This window comes from Argopecten irradians, chromosome 9 (genome assembly GCF_041381155.1).
Source record: "Argopecten irradians isolate NY chromosome 9, Ai_NY, whole genome shotgun sequence".
Lineage (NCBI taxonomy): Eukaryota > Metazoa > Mollusca > Bivalvia > Pectinida > Pectinidae > Argopecten > Argopecten irradians.
In genome coordinates, this window is record NC_091142.1 from 26,341,660 (window position 1) to 26,365,194 (window position 23,535).

Sequence of the window (23,535 nt, forward strand, 5' to 3'; positions counted from 1 at the left end):
TAGTCATTACAATTGACAAGAATTACTTTCTTTAGATATAGGTTACATATATTATTATTTGCGGTAACATTACTGCGTAATTTCGTAAAATAATTTGTGTTGTCGGTCGGATCTAGATCTCTACATGTAAGCTTGGCTTACACACATGTATACACTCTGCGTCTCTTCATATTTGAAATCGTCATTACTCCGGTATTTTTACTCCAATCTTAATGAATTTTTGTACAGAGATGCATTATGGTATGACAAACAACATATCTTATGTTGTCGTTAGGTTTTTCTAATTTTTTTAATGCTATGATGTGTTGTCGGTAATACTGAACATACACACTCGCGATATAAATCTGACCAGTCGCCGATCTCGTAACATTAAAACAGGTATAAAGTCTTCATTTTTATTCCAATCTTAATGAAATTTTGTACATAGATGCATTATAGTATGACAAATAACACATCTTCTGTTGTCGTTAGGTTTTTAAAACATTTTCGATGTTACAACGTGTTGTCGGTATACCGTCACGGCAAACCTCTTGTCACTCGATTTATCGTTGACCAGCGGCCGATTTCAGAATATTAAAATCGCTCTAATTCCTTCATTTTTGCACCAATCTTCATAAAACTTGGTAGAAATATTCATTTTAATGTACTGAATAACATATCTTGTGTTGTCACTAACTTTTCCTTGTATTTAACGTGTTGTCGTTTGTTGTCGTTTCTTGTCGTTTGTTGTCGTTATTAAGTGTGACCGATCTTAATTGTAATTTTTAGCATTCGTAATTGCATGTAATTCTTAGCATTGATAATTGTAATTTCTAGCAATTTGTAATTGTTATTTTTAGCCAAATGGTTCAAATTCAAAGTGACTTGTGTTATAGCTCTAGCATTTATGGAGAAGACAGATAGGACTGGTCACCTACAATTTTATAATCAGTAGTATGATGTATTACGATTTATCAGTAATCAATATTATGGGGAAAAACAATTAGTAAAATATTAATATACATAAAATATACACTGTGTGTGTAATAATAATCCTATATTGAGTTCAGGGTACCAATGAACTTTGATCAGATATTGTCTAGATAAATCACCTGTCAAACTAAAAATGGAACTAAAAATACAGGTGTGTGTCTATCTCATACTTGACAGGCAAAACATTTATACAACTTACTTTTAGTTGTTAATTTCTCCTAATCATCATGTGAATTAAATCCAAAAAGACCGTGTCTATAAGCAACGATGACATTGACAAGACTGATATAAATTACTTCCTCGTTAACTGTTATAACCTGAAATCAAAACGAAAGTAAAATAGTCTGTGTCACACAAACACTTGTAATGCATCTGAAGTAACGTAAACAAATAAATATAGTAATAAACAACAATGATATAGCCTTTCGATTGTATCTGTGCCTATAAAATAAAATAAATAAATTACATTGCTTTACTGTTTACTTACAACCCGGATCGATATACAGAAATTGATTTCTATTTTAAATTACCCACAACACCGGAAGTTGCATGTGGATGGCCGATGGCTTACGTGACGAACGAAACCGAATCTTCAGACACATATTTCTGTTTGAGTGGCGAGATATAGTTTATAACAAATTATATCTGTACACCATCACTCAATGAAAATGCTGCAGTTAAAGGTAAATATTCAGCCATCAGTTCAATTGAAAAAAAAAATTTCATTTTACAGGTTTGGCACAACACTGGAGTAATAGTTACCCATTTTTTATACAGAACCTTCACCATGGCAAGCTTGTAAGACTACAACCAAATTAATATAAAACTAGAACACATGAAATGAATTGAATAAGGCCGTTTATTAACAATAAACGACAGTTATATGTGTTCTTTGTTATATAACATTATATAACAGTTTATACAAGAACATACAATAGTCTTAGATGGGGAACAAAATCCGCCATCTTACAAATGCATATTATAAAACCAAGAAAGATTATAAAACAGTATAATAAAACTTATGCATGACAAAATTATGAAGCATATAACGTTTAAACATGTAACAACAGTATAGACAATTATTGTAATTACTATGGAAGTTGCAATGAGGAGGCAGATGGGGAAGGTGGTGGGTAACTTGTAAATCAAATTACTAGATATGCACATAAACAAAGATGTTACTGGCCTTGACCGTACGCACCTTGTTCATCAGCCATTTTCTGTCTTCAGCTACTGACTGGACGATGCCGCGTCATGCTTATATAGTGATCTAAAAATAGGTGTATATTCATGCGCAAATGTGCGACCGGGTTGCCTCACTCCTGCCCATCCAGCCTCTCCCTCCGATAACAAATCAAAACCGATATAATTGTTCATGTCTGTATAAATGACATTAAAACTAGTTTTAATTTGTATTTATACAGAACCTTCACCATGGCAAGCTTGTAAGACTACAACCAAATTAATATAAAACTAGAACACATGAAATGAATTGAATAAGGCCGTTTATTAACAATAAACGACAGTTATATGTGTTCTTTGTTATATAACATTATATAACAGTTTATACAAGAACATACAATAGTCTTAGATGGGGAACAAAATCCGCCACAATGATTTTAGCACCTAGCAGTAACTGTTATCCAGATACCTAGGAGCAAAAATCATCCCCCCATCCGCCGCACAGATAACGTTACCTGTTTGAGCAAGGATTTGTAAGTGAGAAGGATTCGTGACTGTCTCTTTACACTATTAAACACCACGCGAGACGCCTATGAACCAGGAATAAAAAACGTTTTTCTCAACAAATACTTGTCTTATCGAGTCAAATGAAACACCAATGCAAAGTTTATTAGATTTCACAACGTTTATTACTTGCTTTAAGGTTCATGTAATGGCTTTAACCAGTGATATTTTGCAAGCCTAAAACGCATTACTGTGCTGCAATTGAACAGAACTAATTTCATTAATTGTTGGTATATACCCTGGCTAACTGTCAGTCTTACTGTTGATAAGTAATTTGTGAAGCTGCTTGTAATTTCAGTAAAATAAGAGAAAAATGTATATTTCTGGAGAAGACATAGAACTCGTGTGAATTGCATTGATGGAACCAAATAAACATGCTATCGTGTTCAGTAGTGACTATGCCAGGTACTCCAACAGTTTGTTTGGCAAAATCGGACCAGCGAATAGCGCAGGAGCCTATTGTTGTAAATGCAAATGGCTGCTTTTAATGGCGGATCACAAATATAGCATATAAAATTGTCAAATTGGCCCTATACATAAGTTATATAGTAACACCAATGTAACTATGTTGTATATTATTTCTAATGGTTTTTAATAGGTTTTTTTAGCCCACCATCATCAGATGGTGGGCTGATGATGGTGGCCATGGGCTATTCAAATCATTTCTTGTTACCGCTATTTCTCAGAAAGTACTGAAGGGATCTTTTTCCAATTTCACATGTACATGTATGTTCCCCTGGGGCCCTAGTTGTGCATATTGCATTTTGAGACCGATCGGTCAACAAAAATGGCCGACCGGTGGCCATGTTGGATTTTGAGAGTTAAAGTTTGTTACCGCTGTTTCTCAGAAAGTACTGAAGGGATCTTTCTCAAATTCCATGTGTAGGTTCCTCTAGGACCCTAGTTGTGCATATTGTATTTTGGGACCTATCGGTCAACAAAATGGCCGACCCGCGGCCATCTTGGATTTTGATAGTTAGAGTTTGTTACCGCTATTTCTCAGAAAGTTCTGAAGGGATCTTCCCAAATTCCATGTGTAGATTCCACTAGGACTCTATTTGTGCATATTGCATTTTGGGACCGATCAGTCAACAAAATGGCCGATCGGCGGCCAATTTGGATTTTGATAGTTAAAGTTTGTTACCGCTATTTCTCAGAAAGTACTGAAGGGATCTTTCTCAAATTTCATATGTAGGTTCCCCTAGGAAATTAGTTGTGCATATTGCATTTTGGGACCGATGGGTCAACAAAATGGCCGACTGGCAGCCATCATGGATTTTGATAGTTAAATTTGCTTTTTCTCAAAAAGCACTGGAGTGATCTTTCTCAAATTCCATATGTAGGTTCCCCTAGGACCCTATTTGTGCATATTGCATTTTAGGACTGATTAGTGAAAAAGATGGCCGCCTGGCAGCCATCTTTGATTTTGATAGTTAGAGTTTGTTACCGCTATTTCTCAGAAAGTACTGAAGGGATCCGTCTCAAATTTCATATGTAGGTTCCCCTAGGGCCCTAGTTTTGCATTCTGATTAGTCAACAAGATGGCCAACCGGCCGCCATCTTGGATTTTGATAGTTATTGCTATTTATCAGAAATTACTGAAGGGATATCTCTCAAATTCCATGCGTAGGTTCCCCTTGGGCCCTAGTTGTGCATAGGTGACTGATCGGTCAACAAGATGGTCAACCGACCGCTATCTTGGATTTCACCGCTGTTTCTCAGAAAGTAATGAAGCAATCTGTCTTAAATTTTGTAAGTAGTATGTTTGAAAAAGTTTGAAAAGCAGGGAAAAGATCCCTCTTCCCATTGTCAGACATAGATCATTCTTTGGTGGGCGCCAAGATCCCTCTGGGATCTCTTGTTTTTCTCTGTCTTAGCAAAGTTATTTTTGTGTGATTGAATATTTTAGAGAGTATCAAGGGAGGCAACCCAAACAAAAAAAATCCTGACTTGTACAACTAAGTACAATTTAAGTCACATAATGGAATTTGTGTATCAACAACACACTTTTCTATATATGATGACCTGTTAATCTATTAGAGGAAGTTAGCCGATGTATACGTTTTTTGTAGTTGTTTTAAGAAAACTGTGTACATCGTTACCAGCTCTTGCCATGTGGAGGCCTCCTCTGTATAAATTTAGTCTCTAAAGCTGAAAAACATCGTATGAATATCAGTCCGAAAATGTCCTACACTATATATTGTACAATCCGAAACCAAAAATGAATGCCACGTAAATCACATCGACCTTCCTCAGGAAATCGGATGTTAGATGTTACTATTTTAGGTCTGTAGATCAGAAGATGTTTAGTAAAGTTGATTTATATTTTCTGTAAAGCCATTGGAGTTCTTAATATTTATTATGAATATGTATGGCAATTTTGTCTCCCATTGCATTATCCCCATCAGTAACCACTAGGCCTACTAATACTGACTTTCCTTTTTTGGAAACACAACTATACAATGAAACCATCTGACATCTCCCAGAAAAAGTTCAAAACGCGGAGTCACTAAGTGTCTTGCGCGAGTCTCTCACTGTGTTTAAGACTGTACTAAGAGAACATTGTCAATAATGCCCTGTCGCCCAACGTTACAGTCCGTGTAAACTACAAACACAAAAGCGCTCACAATGATGTATTTGTCCAAAACCCAGAGCGAGTTATAGCTCATCTATGTCCTTGATTCATGTAAAAGATATTTGCAGTTAACAAGTCGGGGGAAATCTGCCATATTCAGCTATCCGAATATATATATATATATATATATATAGCTGATTTCAGTTACTTTAGATAACAATATATAAAGCTACTATCAATAGTTCAATTCGGCTATTCGGATCTGTTTGTTTGATTATTTTAATGTCCTACCAACAGCCAGGGTCATGTAAGGACGGCCTCCCATGTATGTATGCAGTTGTGAAGTGTGAGGTTTTGGGAGACTGTGGTGTCTTCATGTATAGTGGAACTGTTGCCCTTTTTAGCCCACCATCATTAGATGGTGGGCTATTCAAATCGCCTTTCGTCCGTGGTCCGTCGTCCCGCCGTCCTTCCGTCCGTCCGTCCGTTAACAATACTTGTTACCACTATTTCTCAGAAAGTACTGAAGGGATCTTTCTCAAATTTCATATGTAGGTTCCCCTAGGGCCCTAGTTGTGCATATTGCATTTTGGGACCGATCGTTCAACAAGATGGCCGACAGGCAGCCATCTTGAATTTTGATAGTTAAAGTTTGTTACCGCTATTTCTCAGAAAGTGCTGAAGGGATCTTTCTCAAATTTCATATACAGGTTCCCCTAGGACCCTAGTTGTGCATATTGCATTTTGGCTCCGATCGGTCAACAAGATGGCCGACAGGCGGCCATCTTGGATTTTGATAGTTAAAGTTTGTTACTGCTATTTCTCAAAAAGTACTGAAGGGATCTTTCTCAAATTTCATATGTAGGTTCCCCTAGGGCCCTAGTTGTGCATATTGCATTTTGGGACCGATCGGTCAACAAGATGGCCGACAGGCAGCCATCTTGGATTTTGATAGTTAAAGTTTGTTACCGCAATTTCTCAGAAATTGCTGAAGGGATCTTTCTCAAATTTCATATACAGGTTCCTCTAGGACCCTAGTTGTGCATATTGCATTTTAGGACCGATCGGTGAACAAGATGGCAGACAGGTGGCCATCTTGGATTTTGATAGTTAAAGTTTGTTACAGCTATTACTCAAAAAGTACTGAAGGGGTCTTTCTCAAATTTCGTATATAGGTTCTTCTAGGGCCCTAGTTGTGCATATTGCATTTTGGGACCGATCGTTCAACAAGATGGCCAACAGGCGGCCATCTTGGATTTTGATAGTTAAAGATTGTTACCGCTATTTCTCAAAAAGTACTAAAGGTATCGTTCACAAATTTCATATGAAGGTTCCCCAAGGACCCTAGTTGTGCATATTGTTATTTGTGACCGATCGGTAAACAAGATGGCCGACCGACGGCCATCTTTGATTTTGATTGTTTAAGTTTGTTACCCCTATTTCTCAGAAAGTACTGAAGGGATCTCTCTCAAATTTTATGTGTAGGTTCCCCTTGTACCATAGTTGTGCATAGTACCTTTTAGGACTGATGCATAATGCCTTTCGGGACTGATCGGTAAACAAGATAGCCAACCGGCCGCCATCTTAGATTTCATTGTTGAAGTTTGTTACCACTATTTCTTAGAAAGTACTATAGCGATCTGTCTCAAATTTTATATGTCGTGTGTTTGAAAAAGTTTGAAAAGCAGGGAAAAGATCCCTCTTTCCATTGTCAGACATAGATCATTCTTTGGTGGGCGCCAAGATCCCTCTGGGATCTCTTGTTAAAGTATATAAACTGAAGCATGCCGCTGGAAGACACCAAGCAACACATCCCACCCGGTCACATTGTACTGACAATGGGCGAACTAGTGGTCCCACTCCCTGTTTAATATTTGCTGAGCGCAAAGCAGGAGCAGAAACTACCACTTTTATAGACTTTGGTGTGTCTCAGCCAGAGGACAGAACCCAGAGCCTTTAATTCTTCACAGGGCAGCTATTCGGAAACAATACATTTAATTGTCAACGTGTCAAATACACAAAGTTGCACGTGCGCCACAAAATTATCAGGTAGCCACTGGCACACTTAAACACATTTAGCATGTTTAGATCGAAACATATAAAGATGCACAAATCACTTTTAAATTAATAACTCTGTAAAAGTGTTAAATGTAATCGTAGACGTGATATGTAATCATTTCAATGTGTTGTAGATGAAAATATACCGGTTTTTGGCAGTACTGCCAAAAATCATTTTCAGCTCATATTTGTACTTGTAGAATTAAAATATGTGCATTGTAAGTGTTGTAATTCTTAAAATGTTGGTAATTTGTGACAGTGAAAAAATACAGGTATTAAAAGTTCCTTTTGATTCGTGAGTACAAACATTATGATACATACATGTATGACTATAAACTATATTTTCTCTTATAATTTTGTAATATGCTTTTAATATGTCAACTTAGTACATGTACATGTATATACAAGTAGCATTTTGAATAGTTATCAGGAACATCTTTGTGTGTCTTTTTCTTATTTACGAATGATGAATCATTTTCATTTTTTAGATTCTGTAAATTCTTTATTAGAGGATATTGTTCTGACAACCAAATATCATGTAATTCAAACTTAAGTGATATTGAGATATAAAATACCAGTATACAATTTACAAAATGCATAAAAACATAGTACAGTTTGTTAAAATTGATGATGAAACTGATTTTCATTTTCAAGTTTTTTTGTTTCAATTTAGTGAGGAACTGCTGACAGCAAAGAAAAGAGAGCTACAACGCTAGCAATACAATTACAATCACACCAAGATGTTAGAGAAAATCTTAACAGCGCCTGTGTCCAAGTACATCAAGTTACCAGTGTGGACAGTGGCTTTGGCAACTGGGTGTTTGGTTTGGCTGCTACACGCAGGCAAAAAGAGACTTTACCCACAGGTACCTTTGTCATAATATCATACCTAATCCAAAAACAACCTGATACAACTTTCAAAGTAATTTTACTCACTGAGGGAAGCGATGTAATGAAATATAATACTAAATAGATTTAGACTGTGTTATAGCTTGAAGTTGATAAGACTATGGCAATTCTTTAAGTGAACCAAGAATTCCATTGGCAACACAGTCACTTTAAGTGAACCAGGAATTCCAATTATGGATAAAGTTAAAAGTTTATCTTAATGTGATATGGTGAAAATTTTAGTCAAACAAAAAAGGCTTATAATTAAAAACAACATAAGAAAATGTGAAATATAAGAAGCTTTAATATGAACATGTTATATAAATGGTTATTTTAAAGATGCTCCACCGCCGACAGAGTATAAATGACATTCATAATTTGAACAATAATTGGTGTTTAAACGTGTATATATATATGTCTAATTAACACAAAAAATATATAAAATTACTTATTTTTCCTTTGGTGCATGCGCAATCAGTACTTCATTCCATATAGGATATAGTGCCACGGAATTTTTTCGGGATGCAATTAATTATTTTTCATAATTTTAACTTGAAGTAAAATTAGAAGCTCAAACTTTTCCATGGTGATAATGGTGTAAAGTAAGTAACTTTTGTAACTGAAGAAAAATATCAAATCGTCTGCTGCTGTTTTTGATAGTGAGAAAATATCATTTGTCAGCGATGGAGCATCTTTAAATGAAAATATAAAATAGAATTATTAGCTCACCTGGTCCGAAGGACCGAGGTAAGCTTATGGGATACCGCAGCGTCCGTCGTCCGTCGTCCGTCGTCCGGCCTCCGTCGTCCGTCAACAATCAACTTCTTCTCCATAACCGCTGGTCGGATTCCAACAAAATTTGACTGGTAGCATCCTTATGGGCTTCTAACTATAAAGTGTACAAATGATGGGGCTGACCCCCCAGGGGCCTGAGGGGCGGGGCCAAAAGGGGTCAATTTGGCTATTTCTATATAAACGACTTCTTCTCTAAAACCAAGCATGGGATAGCACCCATAATGCTATGGTAGCATCCTTATAGGGTGGGGATTCAAAATTGTACAAATGATGGGGCTGACCCCCCGGGGACCTGAGGGGCGGGGTCAAAAGGGGTCAATTTGGCTATTTCCATATAAACTACTTCTTCTCTGAAACTATGCATGAGATAGCACTCAGAATGCAATGGTAGTATAATTATAGGGTGGGGATTCAAAATTGTACAAATGATGGAACTGACCCCCGGGGGGCCTGAGGGGTGGGGTCAAAAGGGGTCAATTTGGCTATTTCCATATAAACGACTTCTTCTCTGAAACCAAGCATGGGATAGCACCCATAATGCAATGGTAGCATCCTTATAGGGCGGGGATTCAAAATTGTGCAAATGATAGGGCTGACCCCCCCGGGGCCCTGAGGGGAGGGGTCAAAAGGGGTCAATTGGGCTATTTCCATATAAATGACACTCTCTACAACTAAGCATGGTATAGCACCCATAATGCAATGGTAGCATCCTTATACGGTGGGGATTCCAAATTGTGCTAATGATAGGGCTGACCCCCCGGGGCCTGAGGGGCGGGGTCAAAAATGGTCAATTTCCATATAAATGACTTTTTCTCTGCAACTTAACATGGGATTACGCTCATAATGCAATGGTTACATCCTTATAGAGTTTGGATTCAAAAGTTTGCAAATGATGAGGCTGACCCCCCGGGGCCTGAAAGGTGGGGTCAAAAGGGGTCAATTTAGCTATTTCTATATAAACGACTTCTTCTCTGCAACTAAGCATGGAAGAGCACTCATAATGCAATGGTTATAAGCATCCTTATAGGGTTGGGATTTGAAATTGTACAAATGATAGGGCTGACCCCCCGGGCCTTAGACGGCAATAGATGCGGGGTCAAAAAGGTCAATTAGGCTAATATTTTCATATAAATTACTTTGTCTCTGAACCAATGTATTGGATAGCATATTTGTATGGTATCAATAGCATCATTGTATGGTTGTGATTCAAAATTAAACTTTGGGAGTCAATTTTGCTTATTTTTCTAATTGTCAGAGTCTTGTGGTAATTACTAAAAAAAACAGGTGAGCGATACAGGCCCTCTGGGCCTCTTGTTTCAAAGAATAGGAAAATTGAAAATGAAAGTCATTCATACATATATCTGTATATGAATTTGTTATTAAATGTGTATTTGATATATTTTTATAGCTACATGGAAATGTTTTTATTATACTTACATCTATTGTTGTGTTTTAGAAGAGATCCATTCCTCCACCGGAGAGGAAATCGGATGGATTTTTCAAAAAAAGTTATTCCAAGAAACTTGTCACTACGTATACAAACAGGTATACGTTAGGTAAACGTGTTGTATAGGTGTTCGGCTTCGATCTACATGTGTATAAGTCAGAATCGCTTATAACACTCAAAGACAAGTTCATGATTTTACAGAATAATTTGACATAGTAGTTTAACTGGAGATAAACCAGAGTGCAATTATTATTTCATATCTTTTAATTGTGATATGCAAATCAGCGAACATTACCAATAATATCACCTACTGTTTCACCAATAAAGACCATCTCACTAAGACAATAAGTGCACCATACCCCGAACATGTCCATGTAGCTGTAGCAAGTGTTATTTACATCTCCGTTTAACACTTTAACACAATTTCAAAATAGTTCCTGTTATCGTTAAGACCATCAAGGGTGGTTTTGTAAACAATCCAAATTAAAATTTGAATAAATTATGTTTTAAATACGTTTTAATTTCTATCGAGATTTAACAATCAGAAATCATTTTTTTCCCAAATCCCACAACTGAAAGGGAAAATGTATATAAAACAAAACGGATATAGTCCATCAGCAATCCGTTGCGATACAGTGTCAGTCACATTTTAAAACAACACTCTAAACAATAGTTCAGTAAAATATATTTATTTCCAGATAAACAATTCTGCCTTTAACATACCGTAAATATACTTATATCTCGGAAAATGTATAATATTTATCTCCGTAAATATACGTATATCTGCGTTCATATATGTATATCTCCGTAAATATATGTATATCTCCTAAAATATACGTATATCTCCGTTCATATATGTATATCTCCGTAAATATATGTATATCTCCGTAAATATACGTATATCTCCGTTCATATATGTATATCTCCGTAAATATATGTGTATCTCCGTAAATATATGTATATCTCCGTAAATATACGTATATCTCCGTAAATATACGTATATCTCCGTAAATATACGTATATCTCCGTAAATATATGTATATCTCCGTAAATATACAAATATCTCCGTAAATAAACAAGCATTTCCCAGGTAGAAAAGAGGAAGAGAGGGCGTATATCAGGCATGCTGCCCGTTGCCCTATTCCCATTGTGTTTAACATCTGAAAATAAAATATTCTGAAATGAAATAGAAAACATGAAGAGTTACGTTGTTAGCTTTAATCGTAATAAATATATATTTATCCTCTTTTAGAGTAACTTCACACAAACTTTGGGACAAAAGTAATTGATGTACAATGCATACACTATTTACTTATTTAATGTAACTTTCAAAAGCATCTTTTAAAGTGCTTTTTTCTCTCTTGTTAATGTACACTTATGACCAACGTTTATTACGTTATAAAAATATGAAATGCTATATATATATATTGTGCCCCAGAACTGATAACTTAACATACAAGCATATGTAAAATTAGCCATAGCTATGGTATTTTCCAGAACAAAAATATCATTTTTATTTTTAGCATACAGCTTATTTTGCAATTTTTTCAGACACAGGCAGATGTAGAATATCCAGATAAAACTGTTATACTCTCCTAGTTCGATAGAATGTAATGAAACTATTTTTTCGACACAAAAGGTGGGTGTCATAATTCATTAATTTCTACATCGTTCACAAGTTATTAAAATCATTGAATTATATTAAGATTATACCATATATGGTATAGATGTCGCCATAATTACAAGGTTTTGATTTGCTAAAAGAGCTTTTTTGGAACTACGTATATTTTAGAACTACGAATATTTTTCGACTACGTATATTTTGGGACCACGTTTATTTTCGGACTATGTATATATTCGGACCACGTGCACGTATATTTTGGGACTACGTATATTTGGGACCACGTATAATTTGGGACCACGTATATTTTGGGACTACGTATATTGGATCATGTAGTTCTATGATTACTGATTTTATTATTGTAGGTTATGTTGTGAAAAGTCACAAAAACACTTATTTAGCTTTTCTTATTTAAAACAAAATCACTAACAAGAGTGAAATGGATATCATATCCAACAACCACATAATATATGATAGGTATGATGAACGCGTTTTTTAAAATTGACAATATTACTGTTCGTACTGAATCACTGAGTGTGTTGCTTATTTTGGCACCTAAAATGATAGTCCAATGAAGAATTACACAGATTACAGTGTAAATTAACATAAAGCTGTAAAAATAGCCACATACATCTATTGATGTGGAAAGTATTAAGAAGATTCTACTAAACAAAGATAATATTACCACAACAAAATATATGAGTAGCTTCTCATAAACTTACATTTACCTTGATGTCAATAACTCCAAGTTAAATTAATTAAAAAAATAACTACTTGAAATATCTTCTATTATAATAGCAGCAACTACTGAATTAAATACAATGTCTTTGGTAAATTACAAAATGCCAATGATGAATAACAAAACTGAAAATGTAAATGACACAATATAACTACCAGTAACACTACATGTATATGGCACACAAGATATAACAATATACGGTGTAGCTGCATTGTTAATTTGAATTAAAATGAAATGAATCACACTAAACATACCATTGGAATTCCTAGGATATTAGTCTAGCGTACGTAACATAAGAAGCATATATTTTTGCTTATGAATAATGTCATTATTTTATTCATTAACACAAATTTCGCTAATGTTCGCTTTATTTCACGACAGAGCTCAAACGTGAATACAAATATTTTGTGAATAATGTGAATATTTCATGTACCATGCAATACCCGATAACGTTTGTGTGGGGGAGTATCTCCAGCAATGGTGATAGAACGTAACTATTTGTAATCTCCCGTTTGCGCGGGATGTCACCTTTTGACATCATTCCATCACCAATATAAACAAAAGTCCCGCACAAACGTTATTGGGTATCACGTGGTACGCGAATTATTCCCAGTGTACACAGTGTATAAACATAATACAGGATTTTCAGTAAGAGCCCTTGATCACAAATTTATGTATTCGCAAATATATCGAAAATAACAAAAACGCAAAGTATTGTACATATATGATAAATACTTGTTTACAGAAAGTATAAGAGCAGTGCTGTTAAGCAGAGCAGGGGAGAGCTGACCTAGGAAAAATTTGATTTGCATATTACAGTTTTACAATGTTTCAGGATTTTTCAAAGATATAGCATACCCTCTTGTCATGAGTTCCGAAACATAAGTTAATTATACATTTGCACAGAATGACATGGCAAATCAATTGTTGTGATTGACCTTTAGATACACGCAATTTATACATGTAGATATATACATACACATACACATATACTTGTATGCATATCATACATAACATAGTGCACAAAGTTCGAGTACAAATGGAGGTTTTAAAGATATAAGGAAAATAATACCAAAATCAAAGAATTTCTTGTTGGCAATTTCGACCATCTGCAAGCTCTACAGACAATGATATTTGCAAATAAAGTCATTGCCTCCAAAAACCTCAGGTGATCATAAGTGCTCGAAAGAAATTCGTCTATATATCTCATATTATAATAATGTTCGCTTATAAGGTTAAACTCTTTTCACATTTTAAAACTTTTAGTTGGTGGTATATACATGATATTTATGCATACATCAAATTATCACACTAGAAAACATTTTAAACATTTAAAAAATCAACATATTGCAACAAATTGAATATTGTTGTTCCCATTTTAATAAATGCTCATTAAGGTGTGTATCTGCAAGTACATGCACTGTCATGCAGAAATAAGACAATATTATCATGTGTTAAATCTTTACTTCCATTACTTCATTTCAATATCGGATACATGTTGTAATACCCATCATTTTCTTGTTTTGCTCAAAATAAATATGGTCCTTTTAAGAAGCAAGGTACTTTAATAATTACATCTACCATGAATTATGTGATTGCCAAGTATTATCAATTTTCTTTAGCAGATTGCTGTGTTTAAAACTCCAAATAGTATCACCATTCTAACAAAAGTATTCCATGGATTTTTAACTTTCATAAGAGTTAAAATTTTGATGTGTGAACTTTTAAGTAATGTGGCAAAAGTCATTGGTACATATGCTTCATTATCAATTAATTACCTCTTTACTGGTATTATTACCTGAAAACTGTATCGTTAGTGTAAATTTATTATTGAATTAAGATAACATCATTTTTGCTTATTGAGGCAAACCAAACGTTTTTTTTTATTTCAATACATATATATTGAAATAAACAAAACTTGGAACTAATGCTTATGTATAATTTATATATCTATAACAAGAAATATTGCAGTTATTTTCTATGAGCATATCACAGTCATTATACAATCACAACAATAATACGATGTACACGTCATATAATTACCGGGGGTAGCACAAATTATTCATAAAGGTACAGGTTTATATCTAAATAGATTAAACACAAATTCATAGGAAACATTAACAAACAAATCCAAAATCCGGATAATATTTATATTAATATATCAATCACTACTGTGTAACATGTAATAATTAAAAATAATGATAAAAAAATAATACAAAATGTTACACCAATAAAATCACGGGAAAAAACTCAACTGAGCAAACATCTACACACGGTACTGGTCTGCAATTCCATGAAGTTTTAAAATTATCATGAAAATCTCATTAACCCATACAAACACGCTATGAAATCTTGTCGGAAAATGTTTCATTAATACAAGAGGCCAAAAGGGCCTTAACGGTCATCTTTGCACCTTGGCAATAGTAAAATTAATTATATATGGTGTCACTTTGTCAGGACCATGTCAGGATCATTTTCAATTTCTTTCAACAAATTTTATTTCAAACAAGAGGCCCAAGGGCCTTAACATATAGGAAATTAATTAGATATAGTGTCATGGTAGCCATCTTCGATTTGGGATCAACCAGAGATGTAACAATACTTTGTTGGGACCATGGCAGGATTGTTTCATGTTTCAGCCAAATCGCACCGGTAGAACTTGTGAAAGAGTTAAAAATGTGTTTTCAAGATGGCGGCTGTGGCAGCCATCTTGGATTTCAGATCAACCCGAAAAATATTAACACTTTGTCGGGACCATGTCAGGATCATTTCATGCAAGTTTCAGCCAAATCGCACTGGTAGAACTTGAGAAGAAGTTCAAAATGTGTTTTCAAGATGGCAGCAGTGGCGGCCGTCTTGGATTTCAGATCGACCCGAAAAATAACAACACTTTGTCGGGACCATGTCAGGATCATTTCATGCAAGTTTCAGCCAAATCGCACTGGTAGAACTTGAGAAGAAGTTCAAAATGTGTTTTCAAGATGGCGGCTGTGGCGGCCATCTTGGATTTCAGATCGACCCGAAAAATAACAACACTTTGTTGGGACCATGTCAGGATCATTTCAAGCAAGTTTCAGCTAAATCGAACTGGTAGAACTTAAGAAGAAGTTCAAAATGTGAAATGTTAACGCACGGCGGACGGCGCACGGCGCACGACGACGGACCCTTCGGGTCAGATGACCTAAAAACGAGTGACAAAATCAAATAAACCAACATACCATAGTACATGTAATTTTGTATTGTCATCGTTCATGCTCATTACTTTGTTTTAGATTATGTATCAGAGAAATAAATGGCTATATGCATAAAGAGGATTTTACATGAGCAGCTATGTGACATGAAATTTATCAAAGGAGTTCCATTATTTGATATGCCAATATTTAAATTTATCACGTAATTTTTACTAGTACTTAATCTAGGTAGGACACAACCTCTATATTTCTAAACAGTTCAACATATTGCAATTGGTACTTTTCTACAAGAATGAAAGTTATAAGGAAATTTCTTAGTTGCAAAACTTCCATATACATTAATATTACATAAATAAGTATAGGACTTTTTGATTTTAATATCGTATCATCATAATTAAAGTCAATGATCGTTTTAGGGACAGATATGACTACAGTAAAGTTACTAATTATATATTTGTTGGTTGTTTTTCAGAAATACAATCAATCAATTAACAATGAACTGCATTTATGAACGAGAACGCTGAATTATGTATATACAGGAAATTCTAAATTAAAATGTAAGAAACGTCTCTGTACTATCAAAGGAGGACTACAAACTATTTGGGCTGACCATGAAGTCAATCGAACTCACTATTTGGGCTTGCCATAAGTAAATCAAACTCATATCAAAGTATGAAACTCAAATAAATAAGTTGTATTAACAACCATAACTTGGACCTGGTCGGGTTTGACATCTAACGGACACATTTCTGTTACAGTTGGACCTGGTCGGGTTTGACATCTAACGGACACATTTCTGTTACAGTTGGACCTGGATCGGGTTTGATATCTAAGGGACACATTTCAGTTGGACCTGGATCGGGTTAGACATCTAACGGACACATTTCTGTAACAGTTGGACCTGGATGAGATCGGGTTTGATATCTAAGGGACACATTTCAGTTACAGTTGGACCTGGATCGGGTTTTACTTCAAAGGGACACATTTCTGTTACAAATGGACCTGGTCGGGTTTGACTTTCTAAGGAACACATTTCTGTTACAGTTGGACCTGGATCGGGTTAGACATCTAACGGACACATTTCTGTAACAGTTGGACCTGGATGAGATCGGGTTTGATATCTAAGGGACACATTTCAGTTACAGTTGGACCTGGATCGGGTTTTACTTCAAAGGGACACATTTCTGTTACAAATGGACCTGGTCGGGTTTGACTTTCTAAGGAACACATTTCTGTAACAGTTGAACCTTGAACGGGTTTGACATCTAAGGGAAACATTTCTGTTACAGTTGGACCTGAATCGGGTTTTACATCAAAGGAACACATTTCTGTTACAGTTGGACCTGGTCGGGTTTGACTTTCTAAGGGACACATTTCTGTAACAGTTGAACCTTGAATGAGTTTGACATCTCAGGGACACATTTCTGTTACAGTTGGACCTTGTCGAATTTGACTTCAAAAGGATACATTTCAGTAACAGTTGAACATTGAATTTATTTTTGCGATCTAGACTTTTAAGATTCTTCTTTCCTTGTGTTTTAGACGATCTCACAGTTATTCACTCGCCCGTAAAATGTGCGAAAATCAATTGCATGGGAAAATATGTTGGTTTACAGAAACAATGCTATGCTAAACTTATCACTGATAAGTGTAATTTGACGAAGTACAATCAACCATGGGACTTCGACAATAAGTTTAATGAACTCATAGCATAGTTAAGTTAATATGCAAACCTAGCAAATGATAGCACAATTACGAATTGATGCATTAATTACGTGATAAAAAGATATGCATCAAATTTTAATAACCCTTATGATAATTTACCAGTAGACTTTAAAACAAATTATGAAGTAAAGGACATATATTTCCTTTACTGGTTACTTGTTTGCTAGAGGAGGTCACTTTTTCATATAGTCATCTTCTAATTTTCAGAAAACAGACGTGTGCACTGGGAAAAGTGAAGCTGGGTGTTATCTAAAACGACAATTAATAATCCGGCGATCCACTTATTAAGAAATCGGATGTCGGAGGCGTTTTAGGTCCCAGGACCATTGCACTAACAGGGGATGAACGATACACAGACTGGTTCTGTACCATCAGCTTCAGCGACTCAACTTCACCCAACAGTTGATCTAATTTTTCCTGTATGCCTTCATCCCAGTCATGACGCCTTAGAGCAGATTCACTCACACTCCTGTGAACACCATGAGATTCTGGATGTTCTGATTTACCTCCCTTTGGTTCTGATTCTTGTGTACGCTGTGGTGTTTTGTGGGGATCAAAGGACAAATCAACTGATAGTCTTTGTAGAGATTTGTAGAAAGACGTGTTTAAGATGTCAGAAGTCTTTTTCTTATGACCAGACTGGCTAGAAGTATCTGTCTCAAATTTCAAATCCTTTTTACGTTTTGTTAGAAGTTTGTCGGCAGACTTGTGTAAATCACTGTCTCCTATTATTCGAAGTTTTTTCAGAACATGCTCACCTGTCACAAAAAGCAACATAGGATTCATAAATTAAAAGGGTATTAACTGTCTCCTTATAGAATCTATGGTCTATAAAGATGCCAAAGCATTGCTAGCGCATTATATGAGATGATTATCTGCAAAGCTTTGGCATCTATATAGACCATAGATTCCAGAGGAAAATAGTTGAATTATTATATTTACATTATGAACTTAATTTGAGTGTCTCTGCATTAACATTATTTAAGGTAGACCGGGAAAACCGTTTATCAACAACGATTTAATCCACAAGATGGAACAGCCATTTTGACGGTGATCAGTTGACGTCACCACGTCAACATTAATGACAACATAATGGCCATTTTTGGGAGTGCATTATACCCCATAGACTTCACTTTGCCTTGGATAGTGTATATAGCAGAAATGGCAACTGAATGTAAATATTTCCGGGAAGAGAGAAAATTGCAAGTAACAAATGCTCTCATCACCATATATGATAATGATTTTTAGTCATTATATATATAGATGCAACATCTCTTGGATTTTATCATAAAATTGCTATCAAAAGTAAATATATTAAATATTACATTTAGTTGGTAATTTTATTGGGAGAATGAATGTAAAATGGATAACAGCACATTTAACATAATGTGCTAGCATGCTTGATTAAATTTACTGCAGTCAATTTTACATTCATACTCCCATAACTGCCAACTAAATGCAGTTCAAATCCTATTTTAACTGCATGATATACTTACATGGATCAGCAGGTATTTTACCCATTTCAGTTTCAAACAAGATTTGTAAAAACTTCTCTGGATGCTTGGACAGATCGATTTCGTCAAACTTGTTAAAACGAATATTTCCCATGAGTTTTGTCTTGTGAGCATCCTGAAGTTTTAGTGAAATCTCTTTTAAAGCACTGTGGAATGGATGTTGAGCTGCTGCAAACAAATTAAATAAGATTATAAAAGACAAGAAATTTTAACAGAAAAATAGACAAAACTAGAAAACTACTGTCTGTCAAAAAGTCAATGCTCCCTTACCACCACTCTGACCTTAATTTGTGGTACATATATACTTATATACATAATGTGTATTAGCTACATTTGTAGCTGGACCAAAGTCACTAAAATAACTACATTTGTAGCTGGACCAAAGTCACTAAAATAAAAAGTACTCATTGTAATGGACACTATTACATAGTCTCACAAACGACTCCCCCTCCCCCTCCACATCACCACCTGTAACAAATCAAGAATGCAGTTTGATAGTGTATGAACATCTTAGGAGACTTTCTGATGTACTTTTATATTGGAATTCGGGGTGTTCTAAAATGTACATATCTATTAATACAATGCTATTTTCAGACAATATTCAATTAATTGCAGACGAAAATTTGAAAATTGGAAGTTGGCCCAACGACAATCTTTCCAAATTTTCTTTTACAAACCTGATTTTCTTTCTGACCTCCGCTCAAAAAGTTTCTTCTTTGGAGGAGCTGTTTTTTCTTGCTGTTCGGTGGTCAAAGTTGGCGGTTTATAAACCTGAGGTTGACTGCTGGTGCTGCGGAATTGTTGTTGGACTGACTGGGAGGGTCGTTGGAAAAGCAAGTCAGAGAGCGTGTAAGTAGGCTGTACTGTCTGGCACCTGTATTCAAGAGCCAACTGGTGAATTTGTAGCCGTTCTACATAATTCTTATGCATGTCTCTCTCTGTTTTACGCACAACCAAAGCATTAGCATCTAATAAATCTCCTATATGCTTCCCAGCCTCAGGGAATCGTGAACGAAATTGTTCAAGACAATATTTGAAATAGGCACTGATGCTTAGTCTGCAAAGAGAGTCAACAGGACGTGAATGAAGGGCTAGATCCTGATAAACAAGTGTAGCCAAAATCATCATGGCACGGTCATTAGCGACCTTCAACTGATCCGAGGTGACCTTGACCTTGGCAAGCTCTTCCTGTGAAGAAGACAAAGCTTTGCTGTGTTGGATCAGCCTTGCTTGGCTCTTGTCTAATTCTGATGTTAACTTCTCTTTCTTCTCCAAAATACGCTGTATTTCTTCTTTTTCGCTCAGCACGGCTGCCTTTTCAAATTTTAAATCTAGAATCATGAAGAAAAACATTAAGGTATGTTAATATGCTATATTAATAATCATTAGTTTTTGTTTTACAGAGGGTGTTTTCCATCATCACCATCTTAAATTAATGATAATTGTTCATGGCCTTGCAAGTTATTTTGTCACACAAATAATTCTTAACATCCAAACATGTGTAGAAGACAATACTAAGGGAACAAAAACAAACAAGGAGAGCCCTATAGATATATACACATCATTCAGACTTATGCCATATATTATATACCTGATGCACATTTACATAACAATATATATTCTCTTTCCATCCACTGACTGCAATCTTAAAGGTAAGTACACAGTAATTATGTATTTTATGGCAGAGATTGAATAAAGCTTTAATATTGTAGAATCCTTCTTGTATAAGAAATTCATTTTTCTATTACCCTGCTTGAATAGGGATCGACACAATTTTAGGTGTCGTAGTGCATTAGGACTACAAGTACTCTATATTTTGAATTTAAAATTGAATGAAATAATTTGAAAACAAAAATCTGTCATTTTTCATTTTTCCTCTTACTCTGAACAGGGATATCTGCAGTTTTATTAGAGTATGTATGCAACTCTACATTTTCATTTATATACCGTAAAAATGTCATTTGCAGAAAAACCATTCCAAAATATACATTGGGGGATTATTTAGTCAAGTATGAGTAGTATAGTTCAAAAAAAAGGTTTGAACAAATTTTGTCAGATCCTCCATGAAAAGTAAGAAGAAAACTTAATTACCTCCAAGTTCCACACGTTTGTCACCCACTCCAAATGAGTCAATCTTAAGGTTTTGAAGGGTTGATTTCTCAATCTCTGATAGCTCAAATAGGGCAAACACAGCCGCCTCAGGCACCATTAGGGTTACTATCAAACTGTGTAGAGGCTCGATACCCTTGATGAAGATGAACTTTGGTGGAACACACAGTCGTTCAGCAATGTTTCCTCGCAAGATTTCGAGGTCCTGTTTGGATGTTGTTGCCAGATCTCCGCCAATGTGAAAGTCAACATGCGTGTAACCATTTCCTTTTTCAAATGCAATAAAATCATTAAGTTAAACAAAAAACAAAGTTTTTGTGTTTAATCAAATACATTAAAGGTGATACATCGCCGACAAATGGTAATTCTTATGCAATAAAAACAATAAGCTAAAAAATAAGTACATTATTTTTTCTAAAAGTTACTTACTTAACACAAATACCATCATTGAAATGTTTGAGCTTCTTATTTTGCTTCAAAATGAAATTATTTAAGATGATCAATTGCATCCCTAAAATGCATCCCAGCACTCTGTCCTATACGGAATGAGGTACTGATCTCACAAAAAAACAAAAGCAAAACCAATTACTTTTATCGATTGTATGTTTTTGTCTTCAAAATAAGAGATAATATACACAATTAAGCATCAATCATTGTCCAAATGATTAATATTGTTTATGCTCCGTCGATCAGTGGTGGAGCATCTTTAAACAGATCTAACAGTAAATTGATATGGCTTATAAAATCACATTTTTAGATACAACCAGTCAAACCTTTCTAGTAAAGGATATTGAAGGAACATTATAGCAAAAATGTCCTTTATAAAGACTGATGTACTAACTGGTGTACCATACTCAACCTAATATGTGCTCCTGTTCCTATAAACATTTTTGAAGCCTCAGTTTCACTTATGTTGACTATATTTACTGAAACTATGAAAGACCTAACACTTACATCGACTTAAAGATGCTCCACCGCCGACAGAGCATAAATGATACTCTTCATTTGAACAAAAATTCTGTATATATATGCCTAATTAAAACAAAAAATAATATAAAATATTTTATTTCGCCTTTGGTGCATGCGCAATCAGTAGTTCATTTCATATAGGATATAGTGCTACGGAATTTTTTCGGGATGCAATTAATTATTTTTCATATTTTTAACTTGAACTAAAATAAGAAGCTCAAACTTTTTAACGGTGGTAACGGTATAAAGTAAGTAACTTTTGTAAATGAAGAAAAATATTTAATCGTCTACTCCTGTGTTTGATAGTGAAAAAATACCATTTGTCAGCGGTGGAGCATCTTTAAATACAGAAAAAATCTATGAAAACCATGTCGGTTTCTCTGTTTATTATCTTTTGTAAATTGATTAATGGCTTACTCTCTGTACATTACTTTTGTGAATAATTAGCCTAAATTTGGTCCTACTAAAGCCCCTTTTGATTTTTCTATTTTTTAACTGTCATGGGCACTTATTGGGTCAAATATGATAGTTGCATTCTTCAGCTTTGTATACCTCCTAATGCCAAAATATATGCAAACATTAGATTTTTTATGACACCTTTCTAGGTCACAAATCAATAAACTTTTAGTCTATTATAATAGTAGCGGGATGCTTGCCTCAAGAATAACCCTAAATGGACACTTACTTGGCTTTTTCTGTGGTACAAAGAAATGAAGTGGGGATGTGTTGTAATCTCTGGCAAATGTAACAAATTGGGCATGCAAGTCTTTCCTGCCTAGGTGCCACAATACACTTTGTAGTTGTAGAAGATTGTACTTGTCCACAAAGTCCACCTCCATCATATAACTGAAGAACTCTTTTACCGATTTTATTTCTGATAGTGCTCGCTTACCCATTCCACATTCACCTGCAATCAATATAGTAGGTCTCACATTAATTGTATTGAATTACTGTAACCGTACTTATTTTCAAATTGACACAATCAAATTTTGTGTAAAATTGATTTTGAACAAGCCTATTCAGCACAGTGATAAATTTGTGTATAATAATAGCAATACTAATGTTAAGTAGAAAATATGTGTAGCACAATCATATTTTAACGCAAAATGTCCAGAACGAAAGCAGTGAAAGTAACTCATGGAGTATCGAAAATACCGCTAGTCTGGCTTTTTAATCAAATATGATA

At 35.0% G+C, this 23,535-nt stretch overlaps 1 protein-coding gene, 1 long non-coding RNA gene and 1 pseudogene across 8 annotated transcripts in view; 1 reads left to right on the forward strand and 2 right to left on the reverse strand.

The window, feature by feature from the left end:
* LOC138331037 (uncharacterized) overlaps positions 1 to 1,289 on the reverse strand; it is a 31,062-nt pseudogene extending 29,773 nt beyond the window's left edge.
* The window catches only part of LOC138331896 (uncharacterized), a 63,289-nt gene that overhangs the window by 32,792 nt on the left and 6,962 nt on the right, over positions 1 to 23,535 (reverse strand). For 2 of the 7 annotated variants that reach the window (XR_011209742.1, XR_011209741.1), the window contains exons 3-7: positions 23,035 to 23,256; positions 21,363 to 21,647; positions 19,949 to 20,602; positions 19,254 to 19,439; positions 16,750 to 18,515 (exon numbers count right to left, since the gene is read on the reverse strand). Coding sequence is in view for 3 of the 7 variants with exons in the window: in XM_069279752.1 (XP_069135853.1) it covers positions 18,019 to 18,515; positions 19,254 to 19,439; positions 19,949 to 20,602; positions 21,363 to 21,647; positions 23,035 to 23,256 (1,844 nt within the window). In the remaining 4 variants the exon portion in view is untranslated. Of the gene's footprint in view, positions 1 to 11,154; positions 18,516 to 19,253; positions 19,440 to 19,948; positions 20,603 to 21,362; positions 21,648 to 23,034; positions 23,257 to 23,535 lie in introns of those variants that run through there. The other 5 variants (XR_011209740.1, XR_011209743.1, XM_069279754.1 and 2 more) reach the window with 5 other exon arrangements.
* LOC138331897 (uncharacterized) lies at positions 1,496 to 10,519 on the forward strand. Its single transcript, XR_011209744.1, has 3 exons — positions 1,496 to 1,655; positions 8,025 to 8,217; positions 10,491 to 10,519. It is a non-coding gene; the product is annotated as an uncharacterized lncRNA (long non-coding RNA).